This window comes from Pseudopodoces humilis, chromosome 4, assembly GCF_049639895.1.
Source record: "Pseudopodoces humilis isolate 2021_Gansu_Grassland_sample_001 chromosome 4, ASM4963989v1, whole genome shotgun sequence".
NCBI classification, from domain to species: domain Eukaryota; kingdom Metazoa; phylum Chordata; class Aves; order Passeriformes; family Paridae; genus Pseudopodoces; species Pseudopodoces humilis.
In genome coordinates, this window is record NC_142203.1 from 75,228,121 (window position 1) to 75,249,258 (window position 21,138).

Consider the following 21,138-nt stretch of genomic DNA (forward strand, 5'->3'; position numbering starts at 1 on the left):
ATACTACATGACATACCCTAAGATTGTGGCCAATCTGCAAGATTTTTTATCTCAAGTCTTCATCCAACATTTTAACCATAAGTCCACTCCACCTGCAGCAATTTTACATCGGTTTTCATACCAGAATATTTTTGTGTATATAAGGGTGATATTATTTCCTCTAAAGAGCCCATCATCTGCATACTTTATTGACAATAATGTGTGTTTCTGCAGGCCTTGCAGCACCTATGGGATAGGGAACAGCCTTCTTCCCTCACTCAGACATCAGCTGAATTATTAACAAACCTTAATGAGAGAATTGCTAACCCTTTCGGTATGCCTGAGCCCACACTAGCACAGCTTGACCTTCAGAGCCCAGAATGGAATATAAAAATATGATGACATGCATATAAATTAGATTTTTACTGGTCTATTCAGTGTTTGACTGTATAAAAAAGAGACATGAGCTACTGGAAAAAAAATGAGGGGAAGAGGGATCTCTCAGAAAAAGTTTTGCCCCTGTTTTAATAATACACAAAATGTTCATGACCACTCCTCCCAGAAAAGCACCAGCAAGTTTTAGATGAGCAGAAATGAAACAAATTCTGTGGAAGCCTGTTTTCCCTGGGGAAAGCTGCAAGTGCAATTCAGACACCAAAGTCTGCTCTCATCTGTCTGGTTTGGCCTCCCTGACCTCTTGCTGAGGGAAAGGAGGAGTGAAGCATGCACAGAGGAGGAAACGGGACCTTGTACCAGGATTAAATGCTGATAGAGGGCTGTCAGGGAGAAACCACACCAGGGGAGATGTGGCTGAGCTAGGGCTGCAGCTGCTGGAGAAGGCCAGGCATTTCCCCAAATAACCATCATCATCATCCTCCCAGGGATTGCTGGGCACAGCCCTGGGTTCTCATCCTTTCACATCGAGGTATCCAAGCACTTAGGAAATTCTCAGAGCCAGGGCAAATATTCCCCAGGGCACAAACACCAGGGAGGACAAGACCTGGCACAACAGTTTCCAGGATAACATTCAAGATAAGGAGAGGAGGGAATAAAAAAACCCCACAGAATAAATACAAGCTACATATGGAGCTGCAATCTGCTGCGGGAGCAGCTTCTGGATGCTGTGCTGGGAAACGTTTCACCATGGATACCCCAAGTGAGGCTCAAACCAGCTTTGATCTGAAGATCTCTACAGAAAGGGACAGTCCTGTATGCACAGGGAGATAGGCGAGATGACATAATAGGTCTTTTCTAACTCCGAGTCTTACACTTCTATAATCTGGCAGCTAAAGGTCACAGATTTCTCAAGGCTAATGCTCTCTGTCTATCTCCTGCACTGCAGTGGTGAGGGAATTAGCCTGTCAATAACAATCAGAGATGATAATAGGGGGTTAAAGGTTGCAGATGCTTTAGCTAAATGGACCGCGTTGGAGGTGCAGTGTGGTTACAACACTGACTAACATTTAGATAAAGCTTATTCAAATGAACTGCTGTTTAAGGGGGAGCCCACCCGAAGCACTCTCGGATTAAACCGAGCCTATTATCCTAATTAAAATATTCTGTTTACAGGCGGGTGCCGGCGCGGGCCGGGCAGCAGCGATATGTGTTTGGCTTGGTGCAGAAGCAGGCTGGAGCGTGCGGGGATGGATGAGCAGCTCCTCCCAGCAAACGTGTGCCATTGCCTCCCTCTAGAGAAAAGGCTCCGCATCCAGCACCCTCCTGCCTCGGGAAGGCGCTTTTAACAGCTGGACAGGGCTCAGGCCTGTCATTTCTCTAAGGTCAGGAATAAAAATAGCTGAAGTCAGCAGGAAGAGTTTTGTTTTATTTTCCATTCCCCCTCTCAAGGTTTCTCTCCTTATTATGTTTTTGTTTTCATCTAAAGTAAGAAAGCTTTGCTTCTGTAGTGATAGGCAACGTAGCCTGGCTTGTCTGCAAAGATAATGTCTGAGGCAGCCCTAAGCCCAGTGGACCTTAAGGAAATGAGTATAATTCTTCAAAATATTGTAGGAGTTTAATTACACCCCTAAAGCAGTATTTTCAAATCTGCAGCTCATGCCCCAACATCTGAAGGACGTGGAGCTGCTGGAGCCAGCCCAGAGGAGGCCACGCAGCTGCTGCCAGGGCTGGAGCCCCTCTGCTCTGGAGCCAGCCTGGGAGAGCTGGGGCTGCTCCCCTGCACAAGAGAAGGCTCCAGGGAGAGCTGAGAGCCCCTGGCAGGGCCTAAAGGGGCTCCAGGAGAGCTGCCCAGGGACTGGGGACAAGGCCTGCAGGGACAGCACACAGGCAATGGCTTCCCAGTGCCAGAGGGCAGGCCCAGCTGGGATATTGGGAAGGAATTGCTGGCTGGGAGGGTGGGCAGGCCCTGGCACAGGGTGCCCAGAGCAGCTGGGGCTGCCCCTGGATCCCTGCAGTGTCCAAGGCCAGGCTGGACAGGGCTGGAGCAGCCTGAGAGAATGGATGTCCTTGCCCATGGCAAGGGGGTTGAAATTAGATGACCTTTAAATGTCATTTCCAAACCATTATATGATCCAGTGACTGAACCCACTTGAACCTCTCCCTGACCCTGGATATACCCATGTCACTCAGGTGACGCTCAGGGGGCGTTGTTGGTGGGAGGAGGGGTGATGGTCACAGGAGGCTCCTGGGCACTTGCACTTACTTTTCAGCCTTTTCTGGCGTAGGGACACCATTTCGTAGAGTTCCCGCTCTATGAGACCGTCCCCTTCATCTTCATCCAGCCACTTCCCACATGGGAAGGTTTGCTCAATCCCAGTGAACGGGCAGTAAACCACCACCTGGGAAAGGATTGGGAAAGTGAGATTGAATATTCTGCTACTGGCAGCCCACAGGACCTTGGTACTGAAAACCTAAACAGAGCAAAGACAGAGCTGGAGATCTTGGTCCTGCTCTCAAAATCAGCTTTTCTGGACCAATATGAACCAGATTGGTTTCAGAACTCAGTCTGGAGTACAACTACGACTCATCTGTTCTGTTATTCCCATTTTTGCGGCAGTACATCACAATGGGTCAGCCAAGAGGTGAAACACCAGGAGGTGAAGGGGAGCAGGCAGGGTGGCTGCAGCAGCCAGCATTGTATCAGCATGCTGCACAGGCCCTGCACCATGCCAGTGCACAGCAGGGCTCTGCAGAAAACAAAGGGTACAAAAAGCCCTCAAACATCCATCCTAGGATCCATCCTAAGCTGATTTTGCTTGCCAGGTAAACTGAATCTCCTCGTAGCTTCAGGGTAGGCATCTGCCTTCCTCTCCACCCTCCCATTTCCTCCTAATGACCTTGTACATGATCTAGTGTTGTCACCAAAATAAACTCTCCAACCAATTTGCTGGGTTGGAAAGAAAAAATTATTAACAATGCTGGATGCATGGGAATTTCACCTAAGAGCATGAGCAGCAACCAAAAAGACCACACATGAAACTAATACATATTTGTCACATTTCTATTAGATATTCATTACACTTCCTGAATACATGAATATATGCTTATTATTTCCTTGAAGTTATTTGGATATGAGTAGGGGTCTTTTGGGGATTTTTGGTGGTCATTTGGGAACATCCCATTCCTCCAAATTCCCTCTTATGGTCCTGGGTCTTCTGGTGAATCTTCCTTCCTGGAGAGTATCTCAAACATGTGTCCAGGTTGTGATGCACTTCTCTTTATCATTCTTTGCTCTGGCACTCCATCTCTGTTCTCAAAATGAAGATATCTACCAGTACATATTAATCACTGGCGGAAGCAAACAAGGAAGCGCTAGCTGGCACAAAACTCATTAGTCACAGATGCAGGGAGTTAACACAAGGCCACATTAATCTCTGGCATGTGTACTAAGTACTGGGTGGTACAAAACCAAACATTACCCACGGATATAGGGATAACACACCATGTGCTGAACTTAGAAGAATTTTCCAACATCTTCCTCCACTGCTGCATAGAATTCTTCTCAAAGAAATCTAAGTTGTCGGGTAACAAAATTGCATATTCCTCCACTGCCTCCCCATAGCAGCTGAGGTCAGACACTTTCTACTGGGCTTTGGGTTTTTTTAAATCATTATTTCTGAGCCCTCAGAGCAGCATCTAGAAACTTCAGGGAAGTCTGAGCATAGATGATAACTTTGAAACGCTCAGCACAATCCAAGGCTGCATTTCTGTCCAGCCCCTTGGGCAAACATCTGAAGGTGCTTTTGGAGCTGAGCAAACAATAATCTCTATCTTTGTGACTGCAGAGGGGCAATCAACCCAATTAGCGAGTGATTGACTTATGCATCTAACACGCCTTTGAGGCAATCAGCTGCTCCCATGCGTGATGTATAATATTGCCTTGTTAAACCGGGGATATTGCCTTCCAAACAAAAGCAGATTTGTTTTATTTATTTTTAAACCATTCTGGGTTGTCGGGGTCAGGTTGTGAGTGGGGAACAGGTCTGACAGGTGCCTGCAGACAAAACTCCTGGCAGTGTTGGCCCAGTGTTAGGACTCCATGACCTCAGAGGTCTCTCCCAACCTGAACAATTCAATGAATTTATGATAATTAAGTCTCACCTTCTCACAAAACCAGCCAGAGCTGACACCACAATTATCATGCCCAATGGTGACTCTACTGAGAGGGCTGAGAAGGGCAGCTATCTCCACATTGAAGAGATCTGTCCTGGCACGTTCAAATTCACCCCCTTCCAAGAAAATCTTCCCACTGTTCTTTAAGCCTTTGGAGCCGTGGAGAATTACGTGGATCTTGGAGTTGGTGCCGGCTCCTCTGATATCTCCTGTCACTACAGCCACATTGTACACAATGCCTGGAGGAATCAGAAGTTTGATTAGGGAAAAAAGGAGGGAGGAAAAGAGTCTGAGAGTTATGGCTTTGATTGGATTTATGTCGGAGACGCTATTGATTTCCCACTGGTCTATTTTAGCTTCTGACTTACACACAATGCACTGTTTCATTTGTTTTTGTCTCACACATAATGCTGAGAAATACACATCTACCTTCAGACTGCCCAAGAGAAACAGGCATGGGGTGACAAACTCCCTGTTTGGGCCTCCCATGGCCCAATGGAAAAAAAATAGTTTTCTTTTTTATTCACTCTGTGGTGTTGATTAGGTGAAGAAAGGCAAGAAAATTGAATTGGCAAGTAAGTAATTTGATTTTGAGAAATATCAAACAGCAGATATGTTAGAGAATGCTGAAAGGATGGAGAAGTGTTGCATTAAACAGTGATGGCAAAATCTGCAATACCACAAAACTCTGATAACTTTGGGTTTACTTGTTTTTTAGCCTATAATGCTAAAGCAATCAGGACCTCCACAGTCACTGTGAGAACCCACAGATCTCAGCAAAACAAGGTTTGGGAGAGGCATCAGCCCAGCTGGAAGAAAGAAAAGTATTTCTTAGAAGAAACCTATTTACATAAAAGTGTCACTGGGGGGTTTTTTCTATCTCCAGCTCTTGGTCTAAGAATGAAAACACTTCTTCCCATAAGTCTTACATCACAGAAAAGCAAATCTTAGATCTGTCTCATGTCATCAAATACGCACTTAAACACTATAGCAGCATGCAGAAAATACCTGAGACCTAAGCTACATTTTTTGATTAAATCAGACAAAAATTTCTATAGGGACTTGGGATGAAGCAAAAACTTCAGAACTCACTCTCTTACAAATAATCCTCCCTTTGAAATTTGCATTAAAAATTGTACTCAAGCATGCTTTACTGTTGATATATCTTCAACAAAACTCCAGAGAGCAGAAAAATAAATTACACAGTCATGAATGGTAAAAGATAAAGGAAGCTTTTTGGGATTGAATTACATTTCTTTCAGTTTTTTTCCCTTGATTTTTCCTAACAAGCATCCTGCAGTGAGGGATCTGCACCCAGACCACTTTCCCTCATGCTTATTCAGGGGGGAATACGAGGACTGCAGATGTTGAAGACCATACAAGGAAGTAAAGAACTGCTGTTACATGCATCATCACAGTGTTTGCCTTCATGTTATTAAATAAATACAGGCAGAACATCCAAATAATTGTCATATTATCCAAATAGTCTTTTGCCTCATGACAAGTTCTTTTATGGACTTTACATCCAGGTTTCTTTTAACAGAGACATAAACTATGGTTATCTTTGCTTTAGCCATGTTGGATAATAAAAAAGACTGGTTTAGGGCTCAGCACTGTGTTTCTTGTTTTGTAAAAGGTTGTTTAGTTCCCCAGACAAGAAACTGAAGTACAATATTCACTGCTTTTGGAAATAACAAACACTTTGAGTGCTGGTGAGAAATTTGCTGAAGGTACAAGCTGTATCTTTCATTCCCTGACCATCAGCCTCTTATCCAGGGCCACCAGGTGATAAACCAGCATGTAGGTCCTGCACAGCTTCACAGGTGAGACACAAAGGTGGGAAATGTGTTGGCAGCCCAGGAACCTTCACACAAAACACTATCACCAGCAGATGCCTCACTGCAGGTCTCCCTGAGCATAAAGCATTCAATTTTCTAAAGAAAACATGACTAATAGCCTTAATTTCCCATTTCCCACCACAGATCCGGCTCATGATTTCACCTGTGGCTTCAGTGCCCCCAACAAGAATGTCCCTCTGTATTTTCCCGTCATCTTCGTCTAAAGCAAACCAGCGTCCAACTGGGAACTGGTACACACATTTATTGCCAATGTCCTCAATGATCACCTAAGAGAAAAGAGACACCACGTTGAAAAACAGCACAGGAAAAGCAAAGGTTTTACACAACAGGGTGGCAGAAGAGCAGAAACTTAATGTACACACTCTCACTTGGCATTTAACATATTCAATACACAAGCAGATCCCACTCCACTCCCTAATTAGTACTGATAGAATTTCAGACAATCAGTGAGCAAAAACCCAGGTTTTTCTTTTCATTCTTTTTTATCCAGTGAACCCACTCTGCATGTCTTGTGGTGTACGAGACCAGATGTCTCTGCTATCAAGACCAGCTGGCTGGCCTGTCTTCCTTCTCTCCAGAGCCTGTTTGATGGCTACTCTTCTCCATCAGCTGAACTACAGCTCTTTGTTCTGCTTTGGGAACAGGCTGCACTCTCTCTCTCTCTGCTTCAGAGCCTTGTTTTAAAATAATGCCTAGGAATTTCAGGGCAAATCCAGACCATCAGATGAGCTTGTGTGACACAGTAATATCACTAGATCACAGTTAGTTACTCCAGGGTGGAACCACTGCAAAGGCAGCCATTAAAACCCTGTGGCAGGAAACAATTTCTAATTTTGAAGGATTTGGCTCTTAGACCACAGTGAGGTGGAGCTGTGCAAATGTCATGAGGTTTAACAAAGCCAAGTGCAAGGCCCTGCACCTGGGCTGGGGCAATCCGAAGACAGGCTGGACAGAGAATCGACAGAGCAGCCCTGGGAGAAGGACCTGGGGGTGCTGGGGGTGAGAGCTGGACCTGCCCCAGCCCTGAACCCCCTGCCCTGGGCTGATCCCCCAGCGTGGGCAGCAGGGGAAGGGGGGATTGTGCCTCTGTGCCCCTGTGCTCAGGTGAGACCCCACCTGCAGAGCTGCCCCAGCCCTGGGCAACAACAGCACAAGGACGTGGAGCTGCTGGAGCCAGCCCAGAGGAGGCCACGCAGCTGCTGCCAGGGCTGGAGCCCCTCTGCTCTGGAGCCAGCCTGGGAGAGCTGGGGCTGCTCCCCTGCACAAGAGAAGGCTCCAGGGAGAGCTGAGAGCCCCTGGCAGGGCCTAAAGGGGCTCCAGGAGAGCTGCCCAGGGACTGGGGACAAGGCCTGCAGGGACAGCACACAGGCAATGGCTTCCCAGTGCCAGAGGGCAGGCCCAGCTGGGATATTGGGAAGGAATTGCTGGCTGGGAGGGTGGGCAGGCCCTGGCACAGGGTGCCCAGAGCAGCTGGGGCTGCCCCTGGATCCCTGCAGTGTCCAAGGCCAGGCTGGACAGGGCTTGGAGCAGCCTGGGATTGTGGATATCCCTGCCCATGGCAGGGGGGTGGGAGTGTCTTTAAGGTCCCTGTCAAACCAGACTGTTTTAGAATTCTGTGATATTTTGCTGAAACAAGCTGGGGAACAATAGTCCCCTTTAATATTAGACTAGTTTTTCGCATCTTCTGCTGAGGTGTTTCTTACCAGTATCTTCTGCTGGATTCCTGAATGCTGCCATAGAGTTACTATAGTATTTTAAACCAGCAGAGAAGAATACTGAAGGATTTCGGTCAGAAGAGAAGAAATCAAAATCTCTACTCCTCTGTGTGGGTTATGTCTCCGAGGGGAGAAAAAAAAATCACAATTGTGGATAGAGAGCCCTTGACACTTTTCTCAACAATGAGGGAGAATCTTAAACCTGTCCTTTCTGATAAATTTGTGAAACCATTCTTTGGGAAACAGAGCTTCCCCTCCTGTCATTCATCCCACACCGTGCTGTTGCCTGTAGCACTCCTGAGTCCTGCTGTACCTCAACAGACACAGACAGCAGTGTCTGCCAGGGCTGGGATTGTCAGCATGAGAGAGCTGGAGTGCTAGAGACTAAAATAGACAAGTTCAGGAGAAATATCAACACTCCAATGCCTCTCTACCAGCTGATCCTCTTTGGGCTCCTTTTAGTGGGTTTATCCTTACATTTAGAGGTGGAAAATCATCTCTGAGTGTAAGCTGCTCTGAAAACACAAGAAACATGAGAAGAGGTTCCTCCTGGAGTGACAACACTAGAGTGGCTAAGTATTTAACCAAATTACAGAAAAACATCTAAAACCAGTGGACACCAGCTGAGCTTTTTCAGCTCAGCTGTCCAACCTTCCATCTGAATTTGTAAGGCCAAAGTTGTATTTTACTTAATTGTAAATGTCCTGGAGGCTTATGGCAGCATATAGGGTTGGTGTGTTGGCTGCAAGTAGTCACTACACCAGATTTTGGGACTTGAGCAACATCACCAATCTCACCAAAAATTAAATCATTACACCTGTGATGTGAGAACGAGGTTCTGTGGTTTTTACCTCCCCCTATTTATTACATTGAGCACAACTACACTGTTTTTCATTTCCATATTTTTCATGGACAGCCAATATTGTAACTTTTCCTGCATTGTGTGGTGGTGGAGAAACACGTGCTAATATTTGCATTTGTATTACATTGAACTATCCTGTTATTAAGGATTTACAAATATGGGGTCAGGTCTTCTGTGGATTCAAGTCAGCTGTGTTAAACTACATCAACAGAGGAAAGAAAATGAGACCAGAGGGAAGAGTCATAGATTTCCCCTTCTAAAATATTCCTTCAACCATTACACTAAAAGCTGTAACACCTTCCTACTCCATAGCAGGAGATTAAAATGAACAGGAAAGTGGAAGAAAAGGGTCTTTGTGGCGAGCATGTATCTTTTGCTGAGCCGATGATAAATCACTTAAATTTGGGCAAGCTACAAGTCTGCAAATTTTCATTGTGAACAGATTCAACAGATAACTCTTGGATTCTGGTGTTTTTATGGTCATGGTAATGAGTTAAGTCAAGAGAATGAAATGATTTGTGTCCTTCTCAGTAACCTGTGTCACCAGCAATTATCCTTACATCTCTTGGTACCAGGCCACTGAGAGGGTGAGATATTTTGAGCCCTTGAGATGCTTATGTTGAATGTCTCAGGAGTAACTAACCTTTGCAAGGAACCAGCCAGCGGAGCCACCCTTGTTATTATGCCCGATATTAATTTTTCTTAACTTTCCCAGATTTGGAGCATCGAGAGTGAACTTGTCTTCTGCTCCTTTTTCAAAGTTGTCTTTGTCATTGTCCAGTTTCCTCACACCTGAATGGGAAAAAGAAAAAGTAAAACAAACAACAAAAAACCAAACCTCAAAAAAACCCAAACAACAACAACAACAAAAAATCCAAAAACCCCATAACAACAAAAAAACAAACAAACAAAAACAAAACAAAGCAAAAACACCAAAAAACAAAACCAAACAAATAAGTAATAAATATTAACTCCAAGAAGGAAAGGGTTACTGGCATATGCATGTTTGTAAATGAAGGAATATTTAGGAATGTCACCACTGACTGAATCAAATATTCCCTAGATATCAGTTCTCTGCACCCAGGATTCAATGCAAAGGCAGAGGACTTTATATTCTCATAAAAAAGGTGCCTTTTCTCAAGCACACAAAAGACCAGGATTTCCATTCTAATGTCACAGTTACTTACAGCTCTCAGAGCTTTCAGAAATATATATCCAGATGGCTCTTAATTTTTTTTTTCATATCACCACATTTCCCTTTTATTTTTACTGTCTTTGAAAATCTCCAAACTGTTCACGAAAGGCTTTGGTCACAAGCTGCAGATTCTGACATTTCAGGAAACAGAATTCTTTGCTGTGTCCGAGAGGAAGGATTTATTTTCAAATTAGGACCCAGCCAGGGCTGTTGGCTTTTTCCTGATCTCACAGGGGTTTTCCTTTATGAAAGGTATAAAAGGTGTGCCCTGGGTTGCAGCCTGTGTGAGTGATGCTGTGAGAGGGATGAAACCCACCCAAGGCACCAGTGCCGAGAAAGAGGTCAGTGGGCAACTCACCCCTCTTACCTCAGAGAGGATGAATTATTCTCTAGGGGTGTTATTTGTCTGTGTGGATATGACAGAGTGCCTGGACACCCAGCTAAGACTTAGACTCCCACTTTGGGATGTCTTCAGTGAGATCAGATGGATCCCCCTGTAAAACTCTGGAGGATTAATCAAGGATGAGCCCCATCCTCCAGGTTTTATAATCTGTTCAGGGACGTTAGGCAGACATCATATCATTATTTCTTGAATTTGTCAGGATAGGTGCAGTGTAAAAGCAAGATAATATTTGCTCCCTGGTTACAGGAATCTCCAGGAATCTCCACCCACTTCTCTCCATGGCCCAGAGAGCTTGGTTTGGGCACATCTTTTAATAATATTCTTTTTTTTATTTTAAATTTGAGTTCCCAGACCGCTGTTGCAGCAAAACCTACATTTAAAAATAATTACAATATTTCTTAAAAAAAAAGCTATTCAAACCCAACTAATCTAAACCTCGCTGAAATTATTTTTATAAGTGCCCAAGCAGGCTTTGCCACCACCTTTGCCACGGAGAAGGGAATGTCATTATCCATACAGGTACCCAGAAAATGTGACACACAGCTCTCACTGTAAATACACATTGGTGTTGGACCCTTCAGTGGGTTGGCACTTGCTCCACTGCTTTCTGCTGGTGGTTTATGCTGCATTTTCCCAGAGCCTGCTTTTTTTAATGGCAGGTAACTTGAGTTATGCCCACACCCAGCCACAACTGCTGCATTGCAGATGCACCTTTCAGGGGCTGTGGATGTGAGGGCCCCCAGAGTTAACGCCACCATTTATTGTGCCTTTCACTCAGCCAAATTATTCTGTATTTGCCAGATTGCCTGCGTGTGTGTGTGTGTGTGTTGTTCAGATCACAGGCCTGCAGAGCAGGAGGAAATATTTTAGGAAATTATTTGCATTTGAATACCTGTGTCTCCTTTCTCACCGAAGATATTAATGAAGACATCCGCATCTGTTCCACTGCCGCTGACTTCACCAGTAAAAACCCGGACCACGTATTTGTTGACTGCAATAGGGGAGGCAGAAATCCCAGCACATTAATAACTCGGTGATGTTTTGTTTTATGTTTGATGCAAAACACAGCAATACAGACCAATTCAGGCTGTGCTGATGCTATCTTGAAAGCATGATCTGAGCTGTGGCTCTTGGTACAATGACCCCCTTCTCCACAAGAGGAATAAAATCCATAGGAAGGATTCTGACACTGCGTATTCACTGCCCAGGGCAGGGGGACAGATCACTTGGTTCCTGGCCTTGACACTGAAGAGTGAAATAGAAGAGAAAGTGAAAATTTTGATGTGGATACAAAGGCATTAAATGAACTTGGACCTATGGACCAGCTTTGCTTTTTCCAAACGTCGATGAGTTATGGAGCCTGCCCAAGCTCCAGCCTGACCCCAGTTCTGTCCTAGAGCTCTTTTGAAACTTTAGTTTATACTAAGCAAGTATTTTGAGGAAATAATATCATGGAGACAGAACAAGGAATAATGGGTTTAAACTGAAAAAGGAGAAATTTAGACTACATATGTATAGAACATATTCTTTACTGGGGGGTGGTGAGGGACACAGGTTGCTCAGAGTTGTCAATGCCCCCCTGGGCATGTCCAAGGCCGTGTTGGATGGAGCTTTGAGCAACCTGGTCCAGTGGAAAATTTCCCTGCCTATGGCAGGGAATGGAACTGGATGGACACAAAACATTCTCTGATTCTCTGAAACATCAGTCACATTGCATGAAACAAAAATGTGAAGGTGGCCACCCTTTTCTGAAAAAAAAAAGAAAAAAAAGGGGGAAGGGGGAGGGGGAAGTGAAGGGAAAAGAAGGGAAGGGAAGGTGCGGGAAGGGAAGGTGCGGGAAGGTGCGGGAAGGGAAGGGAAGGTGCGGGAAGGGAAGGGAAGGTGCGGGAAGGTGCGGGAAGGTGCGGGAAGGTGCGGGAAGGTGCGGGAAGGGAAGGGAAGGGAAGGGAAGGGAAGGGAAGGGAAGGGAAGGGAAGGGAAGGGAAGGGAAGGGAAGGGAAGGGAAGGGAAGGGAAGGGAAGGGAAGGGAAGGGAAGGGAAGGGAAGGGAAGGGAAGGGAAGGGAAGGGAAGGGAAGGGAAGGGAAGGGAAGGGAAGGGAAGGGAAGGGAAGGGAAGGGAAGGGAAGGGAAGGGAAAGGGAAGGGAAGGGAAGGGAAGGGAAGGGGAAGGGAAGGGAAGGGAAGGGAAGGGAAGGGAAGGGAAGGGAAGGGAAGGGAAGGGAAGGGAAGGGAAGGGAAGGGAAGGGAAGGGAAGGGAAGGGAAGGGAAGGGAAGGGAAGGGAAGGGAAGGGAAGGGAAGGGAAGGGGAAAAGGAATCCAGTCATCCAGTCTTTTTTATTTAATGAGGAAACAGGAGTGAATCCAGGAGCTGTGACACTGATGATACATCATCTATGGCACCAAAATCCTACATGAGGCATATCATGGACATTTGGTGACACATGGTGAGTTAGAGAAGCAAGTTCTTCAGACGGATCAGGGTGGGACTCACTTGGTACCTAAGCACAGCAAAAGTGAGCTCAGTTTCTTCTGGAACCAATGAAAAAGCTCCCGTGACCTTTAGTGTGACTTTATTTGAGCCAAATATGAGTAACTTTCAAAACCTACCACTAAAGTCACCTGGCTACTTGTTTCTCCAAGCAAACAGCCACGACAGACACCTCGTGCCGTGTCTCCTGTGAAAGGTGAGTGCTGGAGGCAGGCAGCAAGACACAAAACAGATGAAGATGAATGCAGAATCTGTTCCTGAAGGGTACATGATGTTATACAAGCCCTGAACAGAGTTACTGAACCCTGGGTAGCTGATACTGGGAGCTCTGTGCAATGTCAATTCTGTATTTCTGAGTCCTGGGTGCACTGCTTCTGTGAAAGGGACAAATGCACAAGTCTCCTCACACACAGATTCTTGTCAAAAATACAAATGCTTGTACCACAGAATCACTAACTCATTAAGGCTGGAAAAAACTTCTAAGACCATCTAGTTCAACCATTATGATTCTTGGTTTGCAACTTTTTTTCCCTTTGGCGAGTTCCAGGCTAGGGAATAATCTTTCCTGGCCTTCCCAGACAGCTACAGAAATGGATTCTCTCAGGAGCCATGGAACATCACCAGCACTGTGTTACCACTCCCAGAAGAGATCCCCCACCTCCTCCACCATAATCAGTGCATGTTAAAAGTTATTCCAAAAGGCAGCAGAGGGCCTGGCGCACGTGCTCCCACAGAGGCAGAGGACGTGAGAGCAGATGAGGAGCGGCTGTTGGACCATCCCCTGAATTACAACGATGCTCTCAGCTCACTGGGTGAGGAGTACAAGGGCAGAGCCCAAACAGAAAGGAAAATCACCTGTCACAGTTTAATGAATGTGCTGGGAAAAGGCTAAAAATCGAGCTGACATCCCTGGCGCCTCATCGCAAAACATGCCATGGCAAATAAAAAATAATGATAAAACTGCAATAAATACTAAATAACAAGAAAGAGAAGAACAGAGCTAGGCTGAGACAGGGGAGAAAATGCCTTAATGATTCTCTTTAACACTTTAGCTTCTGTTCACGGAGCTCTAATCACCCGCTACAGATACATCAGCACTAAAAGTGTTCGTTTGCATTAGCAAAGTGTGGGGATGGTACAATTTACATCTCCTACTTGGCCACTAAGCTGCTCTAACTAAAACTGGCCCATTGTACCTTGCAATCTTTAATTACAGTCCACATTTTTCAAGAAGCTTTACTCTTTGCATCTCCTCTAGAATATTTAATCTGATGCCAGTGATTAATTTTCCACTCTACTTTTTTGAGAGGCAGAAGAACTTGACAGGATAACAGGATCCTCAAAAGGACAAGCTACAGTGGCTTAACTTACATTCCCCTTGCAGGATAAGGCTTTTTGCCTCTGAGATATAGACCAGAAGGATGTCTCAAGGCATGCAGAGCATCAAGGAAGACATGCAGAGTACAAATCCATGAAGTGCAAGAGACAAAACACAGGACAGGAAAGGCACCTTGCATGGTTACTGCAGAAACATATCTGGCCAGCAAGGAAAATGATGGTGAAATTATTTGCCAGATCAAAAACCCTTAAAGCTTTCTCAGCATGGCTGTATTTCAAATCTGAGGTCCAGAATGACATCTTTTGACCTCCTTCTCGGAACACCAAGTGGTCCTAAGGGCTCTGTACACACACAGCACTGCTGTCAGTGTCAGCACAAAGAGCCCTGTGGCAGAGCTGGCTCCTGAGCCTGAGGATGGGCCATCACTTTGGACTGGTGACAGTCACAGGGCACTGTGCTGTGAGGGTTTTTTGTTGTCCCCTATACTATAAGCAAGGCTGTGGTGCTTGGCTTGTCCTGCCATGGCTCTTTTCCATGCTGATATGTTTCTGTAGGGAGAGCCACTTCAAGAGCATTAGAGATCCTTGGCTTAGGTTAGAGCACATTCCTGCTTCACAAACTATGCCTAACCTGTGCTCATCAGGTCTTTTCTTTAATTTTTTTCCATCTTAACGACTCTGAAACTGGATGCTCAAACCTGCCCCCACACCTGACCCTTAGGTCTGCTTTCAGAAAAATTTCAGCTCCTCCATCTTCAGGAAGCAAACCCTGAGCCACGCTGAGTTTTTGCCAGCACTTTCTCCCTCTCTAAGCAATTTGACATTCAGCTGCAGCAAGGAGAGCAGCTCTTCATGCTGCTCAGGGGTCCTTCTGTGCTTTGTACATCAGCACATCTTACAGAGTGACATGGTGGATGAGCAATTTAAATGGAAAGGGATGCTGCCTCTTAAAAAGACAGTGAGCTGCTAAAAGGATGCAAGAAAAAGCTCTCACTGCAGCCAGGAAGAGATCTGCTGTAAGTCAAGTACTCTTCATTTTGATCATGGGTGGATGTTGTTCCCTATTCTTTAATCTTTTAAAAAATACCCACTTGGCTTTTTTTTTTTTAAATCCCAGTACATGGCTCTGACTTCATCTGTAAAACACAGATCTAGATGATGCCTGGATATTTTTTTTTCCCCTGAGTGCTTCTCCTAGCACTGAGAACATGCAAAATGCTAATGTAAAAGCTGTGCCACCATCAAGCAGTGCTCACTGCAGCACAGGCATGGGGAGGGGAGCTTTCCTAGGAGCAAAATTAGCAGCTTCAGAGGCACGTACTGCAAGATGCCAAGAGCAGAACAGCCAACAAAAAATCAGTAGGAAGAGCAGTAGCTATTTTCTCTTGTCTTTCCACTTTCACATTGCAATGCACGAGTGTAAATGCCCTGTGTGGTTACAGCACCTTCCTTTTCTTTACAGTTGTGTGTCTGCATTTGAAGACATTGCCAGGATGCCATCTCTGGGAAACAGTGGGGTGGCAGTGATGTGACCCTACTGGATTAATTTAGAAGAGGAGTGGCAGTCAATCAGCCTGTCTGCTGCTGATTAACTCAGCCTCAGCTTTCAACAGCCAAGAGGAAAGGTTAATTTTGCACTGTGGGCTGGAGTCAGGTTCTCTCCACTGAGAGCCAAGAGGTTTTTGTCTGTGAATGTGATGCACTCCTGACACATCCTGGGGGATGAATGGCACGGGTCTGCTGCTCTTCTACACCCCAGTATTCCCCATCCAGTCTGTCCCCATTGTCATCTCCATCCTGGGTGCAGAGTTAGCCCCATACACTGCCCAGATCCAACATCCCTGGGTGCTCTTGTGCAACCTGCCTCCAACCATGGAAAATACACAGACGTATCCCAGCCAAATCCTACCACCTGCAAGCTGCAGCTGACTGTCCATCCCTGTGATATTCATCTGTTAATGTCATTTATTTAGCAATATGATATCATGGTCACTTGAAGCACCATAGGATAGAACTGCCTCAAGAAATTTTTTATCTGCTATTTTTTAGAGCATTAGATAGTGTGTTTACGCACAATCTGCTGAGTTTCCTGCAGCAGGAGTGTGAGATTTGGGCAGGAAAACCAAGTTGACTGTGCTTCATTACCTGGGGTTATCACCTCCTGCGGGGTGCAGTGAATTCCCAGCCGTGCCTGCCTCCCGTGTGCCTGACCTACCTCGGAGCAGGGCAGCAGCATCCAATATCTGGGAAATGTCACAGCCCTCACCGGCAAAGCACATGGGGCTAAAAGCAAGGAATCGAGCCTTAGGCAGCATTGGATCCTTCTCACAAGGCAACTCTTAGCAATTATCTGTGTGTTTTCACAGAGCTCCCGAGAGCGGCGGTGTTTGAGATCCATCCTGTGCTGCTCAGCACTGGGCAGGCAGATCTGGGAGGGGGCTGTGGGGAAGGGGGTGGGTGGATAGGGGTCAGGCACTGATACCATCTCTGAATTGCTGCTGGGAAATAAATACTTTTGTGGCTAGTGTGGAAAGAATTGCTGCTAGAGGGAGAGGCAGGTGCTTGGACTGGCTGACAAGGTACAATTTCAACCTGAAACAGCCTTGCATGAGCTCAGGACGGTGGTTTAATACCCATATGCCTTGGTTCCTGCCTGTCAGATCGAGTCAGTCATTCCAGCCCATCAGGAACTGTCTGACAAAACCTCTTCTTGATGGAAGGGACTGACTTGTCAAAGTGGAAGCTCCTTTATACCACTGCTGACAGCATGTTCTTCAATGACAGAGTTCTGGGTCAGAGCATCCTTAAAATGTCAGACAGACTATGGCTGGGGCACAAAGCTGGCCTCCCAACTCACTTGATTCACAGCAAACATTTGCATTTAGTTCTTGTTTGTCCTGGCAGAGAGCTCATCCCACCAGGATAAAACAACCTCTTCCTAGATTAGCTGCTGGTGACTTTCTGGTTGGAGATGTCCTGCTGGTCTTGTGTATCCAGCAACTGAGCCTCTGCAAATGCTGTGGAGAGGAACACTCAGCCAGCCCACCCATTAAACCTCTTTGTGACACTGTAGCAGGGACCCCAGAGACAGCTAGGCACAGCAAAATAAAATTAGAGCCTAAAGCAACCCCTGTAAAAGCTGAGGGGCTCTGCTGAGCTCACCAGCAGCCAGTTCTGTCTCAAAATTGGGTCCTGCTCTTGCACAAAGCAATGCCACCCAGACAAAGAATACTTATTTTTCCTCCCATTCAGAAAAGCATTGAATTCAAAGGATAGTTTTAGAGCTCAAAAACAGTTAATCTCTTTCAAGGGTAATTGACAGCTACATTTATTAATGAGCCATGCCTCCAGAGGTGGGGAACAGCATCTTTAGCCAAGGGTTCAAACTGGAAATGCAGATTACCAGCATACCTGGAGCATGGGCATGCTGGAGATTGAGCTATGCATTGGACAGAGCACTGAGTGACTTGATCTAGCTGCAAATGTGACTGCTGGTTGCAGGGGCTTGGACTAGCTGACCTTGAAAAGCCCCTTCTAGCCCAAAGCATTCTCTGATTCCATGGCTTTTGCCTCTGCCAAAACACAGCATTAGGAGGGGAGAAATGCTGAAGAAACTTGGCAAGGCTTTGGGGGTCCTGTCACTAGAGACAGCACTAAAGATGCAAGGCTGGCTTGACCCTGGTTCAGCACTTTAATCTCACAGGAGCTCTCCAAAAGTGTTTTTTTTAGGAGATATTATTGCTGTCACTCAAGGATGCCTAATGCTTGGGAAAAGGAAAGGTTTCAAGGAGTGTCTGGACAATGCTCTCAGGCAAAGAGTGGGATTCCTGGGCTCGTCCTGTGCAAGGCCAAGGTTTGGACTTGATGTTCCTTGGGGGTCCTTGTGGCCTTGGGGTATTCTGTGACTCTGTTGAATGTTGCATCACCCACCGTCGCTGTCTCATGCCCCTCCTATAATGAACCCCAGTCCCTTGGCCTCCCCACCCAGGCCAGAAACCATGAGATTCACCTCCATTTCCTGAAGCTCTTACATGAAACCAAAGCGTGCATCAAAACAGTTAATATATTGGGATTCAGCCTGGATCATCCCTCTGCAGGGCCTGTGAGAGGCAATCTACCACATGCAGGAGGCTTTGCTTGTAGGATATGCTAAACTCATGTTCCTACTGTGACTTCAAAGTGATGATGACTTTTTGAAGTGAGCTTTAAACGACCTTGCTCAGGAGACAATAGTGGTTTAGTTGCAGAAGCATGGAGCTTAGCACATGGCAGCCCACCCTGTGACAGCAGTGCAGGAATCCTTGCTCATCTAATTCTCCAAGATTTATCATTATTTTTCATTAGCTCAGCCCCAGGATGGGAGCCCATTAAAAAAAAAAAAAAAAAAAAGGCAAATATTTCAGAAAAGGAATAACTGTTTTCTGCTTTCTGCTTTCACCAGATCTGCTATTATCAAAATTGAAGAAATGGTTGAGAATATCTTCTTGGTTTAAGCACTTTTTCTAAGAAATAAGAGTGAAATAATTTTATGGTATTGTTGAAAATCATATTGTTAACTCTGTACTTCAGTCTTACTTTGAATAGATCAGATGTTTTTTTAAAGTTACTTCATTTCAAAACTGAAAGCTGAATTAATTTCCATATATAGACATAATTAGTCAAAATTATTACATGTCTTCAAAAACATGCTGTACTCTCTGTTTTGTATTGGGTACACAGAGATCTATGTACCAGCCACACACTGTTGCCTCTCCAAAATATTTTCTCTCTATGTGAATTACAAATCTCTTTTTCTGCCCTGTTTCAGGGCTCTGTGCATTTTTTGTGTTTTGCAAGTCACCAGTGTTTCTTTTTATTTCTACATTTCCTTTTCTCATTCCTTTTACCCATCTTTAGAGAAAAAACAATAGGAAAAAAAAAGTGTGACAAGTAAAATGTCTATAGCTGCCTCATTTTGGACACAGTGACAATAAGCTGAGCAAAGTTTGCAGGGAAAATAAAGTCCTTGTTAGAACAAAGGAAGTATTTTTGATTAAAAAGGGAAGGCATTTCTGGATACTTACTATGCCAGATAGCATAACAATTTTTTCCCAGTGTTATAAAAGGGCTAGTAAAAGATATTACTCCTTCTACAAACCCTGTTTATTGAATGCTTCACCATGCAGCAAGGCCTCATCCTGAACACAGATGGTACTTGCCATTACTCAGAAGCAAACAACTCTTACGTATTTCATAAATATATTTATCTGCATTTTCCTGTGCTGATTATACACTTCCAGTTTTCAGAGTAAATAAAGATGAATTTTGATGAGAAGGTAACTTGTATTAATATTTCATTCCCTCTTCCTCAACTTCTGCGTCCTTCGAAATAATCTTTTTTCGTTTTTCCCATCATGAAAGTTTCCAAAACCGTGAAATTGTGTGACCTCATTTTGAAACAAATCCCAGGGGAATCCAAGGGTCACTTAGGTTTGAAAACCCTTCCAAGACCATCAAGTCCAACCATTCCCCCAGCACTGCCAAGGCCACCACTAGCCCATGTCCCCAAGTGCCACATCCACATGGCTTTTAAATCCCTCCAGGGATGAGAACTCCTCCATGAGGGACCAGTGCTGGTCTTCAAGCCCAATCTTTTATAAAATGAGGTTGGGAATCTGACAGGGCATCATCATCTGGTGATTCTCATTCCAAATTCTGCTCCTTACCTGAGCTTCTAACATCAGTTGGTTATTGGGGAACACTGGCCACAGCTTTAGTTTCGATCCAGCCCCGCCCTTAAGGGCATGCATATCCCAGGATGGAAAGAAGGATTTAGCTTCTGACTCAAAGTGAGTCACGTGCACCTATACCTGCTGCTCCAGATGTTTCCTCAAGTCACAGCCAGGTCAGTGCTTACAAGCCTTCAAGTCAGCCAACAGCCAACATTAAAACTCTGAACAATGAACTGTGAAGCCTTAACCCAAGAAACCTTCAAAGAGCAAAGGTGTAACCTCACATTCACAGCTCAAATACATGAGTTTTAGGTCACAGTGGATCTAAAAACCTCCTAGAATACCTAGAGCAGGTTAATGCTTTGATAATAAACATTTTTCTAACGTTTTTAAAGGCAAGACCTCTCTCTGCCTGTGTGAGCACGCAGGGAAATTTCACCACTTGTCTGACTTTACTAGAATCCAAATCCCAGCTGCTCATTGTGACTTCACAGCCATTACCCTTAGGACACATCCATGCAATCTCTCACACCGTGTACTGGCCCCAAATCAGCCCAGAATTGACACAACCAACAACTTTCCCTTTCAAAACTGCTTCTTGCTTCAGCAAAACAGAAATGTCATGTCTGACTTTAAAAGACCCACCCCTAGACAAAGAACAGCTGTATTGGATCTCCACTTGTAATCCTTTTTTTTATTTAATAGCAATAATAATAAAGCATAGCAATAGGTGGTCAATTTTCAACGCATTTAAGTATGGAAAAATTAAACACAATGTAACTGTGTTGGAACTCTTCCATCCTTAAGGTTGAGGCGTGCCACACTAATATGCTCCTCATTTTCATTATTATTAGTCCAAATAAGATTAAACTTTACCAAGAAATAGTAGAGACTGAAGTAGTTTAGGGTCACACATGCAATTCTGTCCTACTGGGAATAAGCAGCATTGAAGAAGTTCAACATAAGTTGCTGTCACATGTACATTTATAACACATCATGTCCAATCCTAAATAATTTTAG

General features: G+C 45.0%; 1 protein-coding gene across 1 annotated transcript in view; it reads right to left on the bottom strand.

Annotated features, from left to right (window-relative positions):
* Nucleotides 1-21,138, bottom strand: part of LOXHD1 (lipoxygenase homology PLAT domains 1) — a 132,722-nt gene that overhangs the window by 95,684 nt on the left and 15,900 nt on the right. Inside the window, exons 5-9 of the mRNA XM_088054653.1 lie at nt 11,475-11,573; nt 9,628-9,776; nt 6,550-6,673; nt 4,537-4,787; nt 2,639-2,774 (exon numbers count right to left, since the gene is read on the bottom strand). Coding sequence (XP_087910779.1) covers nt 2,639-2,774; nt 4,537-4,787; nt 6,550-6,673; nt 9,628-9,776; nt 11,475-11,573 — 759 coding nt within the window. The remainder of the gene's footprint in view (nt 1-2,638; nt 2,775-4,536; nt 4,788-6,549; nt 6,674-9,627; nt 9,777-11,474; nt 11,574-21,138) is intronic.